This window comes from Homarus americanus, unplaced genomic scaffold (genome assembly GCF_018991925.1).
Source record: "Homarus americanus isolate GMGI-L3 unplaced genomic scaffold, GMGI_Hamer_2.0 scaffold7626, whole genome shotgun sequence".
Lineage (NCBI taxonomy): Eukaryota > Metazoa > Arthropoda > Malacostraca > Decapoda > Nephropidae > Homarus > Homarus americanus.
This window is the reverse complement of record NW_024718273.1, coordinates 12,749,707-12,753,593: the sequence shown is the minus strand read 5'-3', so window position 1 is coordinate 12,753,593 and position 3,887 is coordinate 12,749,707. Positions and strand designations below refer to the sequence as shown.

The window sequence follows — 3,887 nt, the reverse complement described above, 5'->3', positions numbered from 1 at the left end:
CCTGGGCAGGCCCAGGCTGGGGCTGCTCCTGGGCAGGCCAGGGTCTGCTGCCTGGGCAGGCCAGGCTGGGGCCATGCCTGGGGCAGGCCTCAGGCTGGGCCATGTTCTGGGCAGGTTAGGTCAGTCATGCTCTGGGCAGGTTAGGGCTGGGTCATGTCTTGGGCAGGTCAGGCTGGGCCATGCCAGGGCAGGCCAGGCTGGGCTCATGCCTGGGCAGGTTCAGGCCGGGCCATGCCTGGGCAGGCCCAGGGGCCGGGGCCATGCCTGGGCAGGGGTCAGGCTGGCAAGGCCTGGGGCAGGCCAGGGGCCGGGGCTTGCCCAGCAGGTCAGGCCGGGGTCATGCCTGGGCAGGCCAGCTGGGTCATGCCTGGGCAGGCGGCAGGCTGGGCCATGCCTGGGCAGGCCAGGGTTGCCATGCCTGGGCAGGCCAGGCTGGGTCATGCCTGGGCAGGCCAGGCTGGGCCATGCCTGGGCAGGCCAGCTGGGCTCATGCTTGGGCAGGCCAGGCTGGGCTATGCCTGGGCAGGTCAGGGCTGGGCTAGGCCAAGTTACTGTAGCAATACAGGCTGGGCATTAGGCACATGTCTGGGGCATAACATGGGCCATGCCTGGGCAGGCTCAGGGTCAACATGCCCAGGCAGCAACAGGTCAACAAGCCTGGGGCAGGGCTGGGTCACAGGCCAGCCTACAGGTCATCAAGGCCAGGCACAGGCTGGGTCTGGGGCACGTCTGGGCCAGGTCACATAGCTGCTATGCCCACAACAGGCCAGCAGGCAGGTCAACATGCCTGGGCTATGTCAGGTCATGCCGGGCAGGCTCAGGCCACACATGCCCTGCTAGGCTAGGCCAACATGCCGGCAGCATCAGGTCAACATGCCTGGGCAGGCCAGGCCGGGGTCATGCCCAGGAGGCCAGGCTGGCCATGCCTGGGCAGGCCAGGGCCGTCATGCCGGGCAGGCCAGGCTGGGTCATGCCAGGCAGGCTCAGGTCATCATGTGGGCAGGCCAGGGCTCTCCAAGACCAGGCCGGGCTACGCCTGGGCACTGGGTCAAAGTGTTATGCTCAGGCTGGGCCATGCCTAGGCAGGCTCAGGTTGGCCAAGGCTCTGGGCAGGTTAGGGTCATTACACCTGGGGCAGCCAGGCTCGGTCATGCCAGGAGCCAGGCCAACATGCTCAGGCAGGCCTGTGGGCCATACTGGGCAGGTCAGGCTGGGCCATGCCCAGCAGGGGTCAGGCTGGCCATGCCAGGCAGCATCAGGCTGGGCCACAGGGCAGGCCAGGCTGGGTCATGCCTGGGCAGGCCAGGCTGGGCCATGCCTGGGCAGGCCAGGCTGGGCCATGCCAGGCAGGCCAGGCTGGGCCATGCCTGGGCAGGCTCAGGGCCGGGTCATGCCTGGGGCAGGCCAGGCCAGTCATGTCAGGGCAGGCCAGGCTGGGCCATGCCTGGGCAGGTCAGGCTGGCCATGCCAGGCAGGTCAGGGCTGGGCCATGCCTTGGGCAGGTCAGGGGTCTATGCCTGGGCAGGCCAGGTCAGTCATGCTCCAGGCAGGCTCAGGCCGGGCTCAAGGCCTGGGGCAGGCCAGGCTGGGCCATGCCAGGCAGGCTCAGGGCAGTCAAGGCCTGGGCAGGCCAGGCCGGGGTCAATGCCTGGGCAGGCCAGGCTGGGGTCACACCTGGGCAGGTCAGGCCTGGGCTCATGCTCTGGGCAGGCCAGGTCAACATGTGCCTGGGGTGGAGGCCTGCACAACAAGGCCTGGGGCAGGTCAGGCTGGGCCTGTCTGGGCAGGCCAGGGCTGGGCTGTCTGGGCAGGCCAGGTCAACATGCCCAACAGGTCAGGCTGGGCTCACATCTGGGCGCAGGCCAGGGCTGGGCCATGCCCTGGGCAGGCCAGGCTGGGTCAAGGCCTGGGCAGGCCAGGCTGGGCCATGCCAGGCAGGCCAGGCCGGGCTCATGCCCACAGGTCAGGGCTGGGCCATGCCTGGGCAGGCCAGGCTGGGCCATGCCTGGGCAGGCCAGGGGTCAATGCCCGGGGCAGGCCAGGCTGGGCCATGTTAGCAGGTCAGGCTGGGCTGCATGCCTGGGCAGGCCAGGCTGGGCTCATGCCTGGGCAGGCTAGGCTGGGCCATGCCTGGGCAGGTCAGGCTGGGCCATGCCGGCAGGCCAGGGGTCAGGCTTCATGCCTGGGGCAGGTCAGGCTGCCTAGCAGGTCAATATGCCTGGGCAGGCCAGGCTGGGCCATGCTCTGGGCAGGTTAGGTCAGTCATGCCTGGGCAGGTCAGCTGGGCTGGCGTCAGGCAGGCCAGGTCAACATGCCTGGGCAGGCTCAGGCTGGGCCATGTCAGGGCAGGTCAGGCTGTCATGCCTGGGCAGGCTAGGGCTGTCATGCCTGGGCAGGCCAGGCTGGGCCATGCCTGGGCAGGCTTAGGTTGGCCATGGGGTTTGGGCAGGTTAGGGTTGGCCATGTTAGGCAGGCCAGGTCATGTATGCTCTGGGCAGGTTAGGGCTGGGTCATGCTAGGCAGGTTGTGGCTGGGCCATGTCTGCAGCAGGGGTCACACGCCAGGCAGACAGGGTCAACACGTCTGGGGCAGGCCAGGGTCAACAGCCAAGAGGCTCAGGTCAACACAGGGCAGGTCAGGTCAACACCTGGGGCAGCTCCAGGTCACACAGGCAGGCCAGGCTGGCCTGGGCCAGGCCCAAGCAGGCCAGGGTCGGGGCATGTCCAGGCAGGCCAGTGTCAACAAGGTCTGGGCAGACAATAGGTCAGTCATGTCTTGGGCAGGCTAGGGTCAATCATGCCTGGGCAGGCCAGGCCAACATGCGAGGCTGGTCAGGCTGGGCCATGCCTGGGCATCAGGCTGGCCAAGCCAGGCACAGGCTGCACAGTCTGGGCAGGTCAGGGGCCGGGCCATGCCTGGGCAGGTCAGGCCGGGCCATGCCTGGGCAGGCCAGGCTGGGCCATGCTCCAAGCAGGCCAGGCTGGGCCATGCCCAGGCAGGCCAGTGGCTGGGCTGCCTGGGCAGGCCAGGGCCATCACAGGCAGGTCAGGCCAGCCATGCCTGGGCAGGCTCAGGCTGGGCTCATGCTGTGCTAAGGGCAGCCCAGGCAGTTCAGGCAGCCATGCCCAGGAGGCCAGGTCGGCGCACCAAGAGGCCACAGGGCCAGGCACGCCTGGGCATACCCAGGCAGCTGCCTGGGGCTACAGCATGCGCCTGGGCAGGCCCAGGCCAGGCCCATCAGGCCTGGGTCATGCCTGGGCAGGCCAGGCTGGGCTACGCCAGGCAGGGCCAGGCTCTGCGTTAGGCAGTAAGCCAGGCCGTGCGTTTGGGCAGGCCAGGCTGGGCTTGCATGGGCAGTAAGCGCCTGGTGCCTGGGCAGGTTAGGTCATAGTCGCAAGAGGCCAGGCTGCAGCGCTTTAGGGGCAGGTTAAGCCGGGTTGGCGACTGCCAGGGCAGGCCGGGGTTGACAACTTCCGGCAGTCAAATGGTCATGCCTGGGGCAGGTCAGGGCCGATCATGCCTGGGCAGGATCAGGTTGGCTATGCCTGGGCAGTGAAAGGCTGGGCTACATTTGGGCAGGCTAGGCGGGCTATGCTCTGGGCAGGTTAGGCCGGCTATGTCAGGGCAGGCCAGGTCAGTCGCTGCAGAAAGGCGTTGGGTTGCCGTTTGGGCAGCAGGTTGGGGGCCGGGTTATATCGAGCAGGCCAGTGCTGTCAGGCGTTTTAGCAGGTTAGCTGGCCATGTTCAGCAGGCCAGGTTAAGCCATATTTGCAGGCCAGGCTTGGGCCGGCGGTTAGGCGCAGGCCAATGCATTTGGGCAGTGACAGTCACCATGGCTCGCAGGTCAGGCTGGGTTAAGGTTGGGCAGGTTGTCAATGTTATTGGGC

At 67.7% G+C, this 3,887-nt stretch overlaps 2 protein-coding genes across 2 annotated transcripts; both read left to right on the top strand.

Moving 5' to 3' along the window:
- The first annotated feature begins 604 nt into the window (after positions 1 to 604).
- Positions 605 to 2,257, top strand: LOC121859580 (translation initiation factor IF-2-like). Its single transcript, XM_042356516.1, has one exon. The coding sequence runs from the start codon at positions 605 to 607 to the stop codon at positions 2,255 to 2,257; it is 1,653 nt and encodes a 550-aa protein (XP_042212450.1).
- A 539-nt stretch (positions 2,258 to 2,796) lies between these two features.
- LOC121859579 (spidroin-2-like) lies at positions 2,797 to 3,360 on the top strand. The gene has a single exon (XM_042356515.1). It carries the CDS (start codon positions 2,797 to 2,799, stop codon positions 3,358 to 3,360), a length of 564 nt encoding a protein of 187 aa, XP_042212449.1.
- The last annotated feature ends 527 nt before the right edge of the window (positions 3,361 to 3,887 follow it).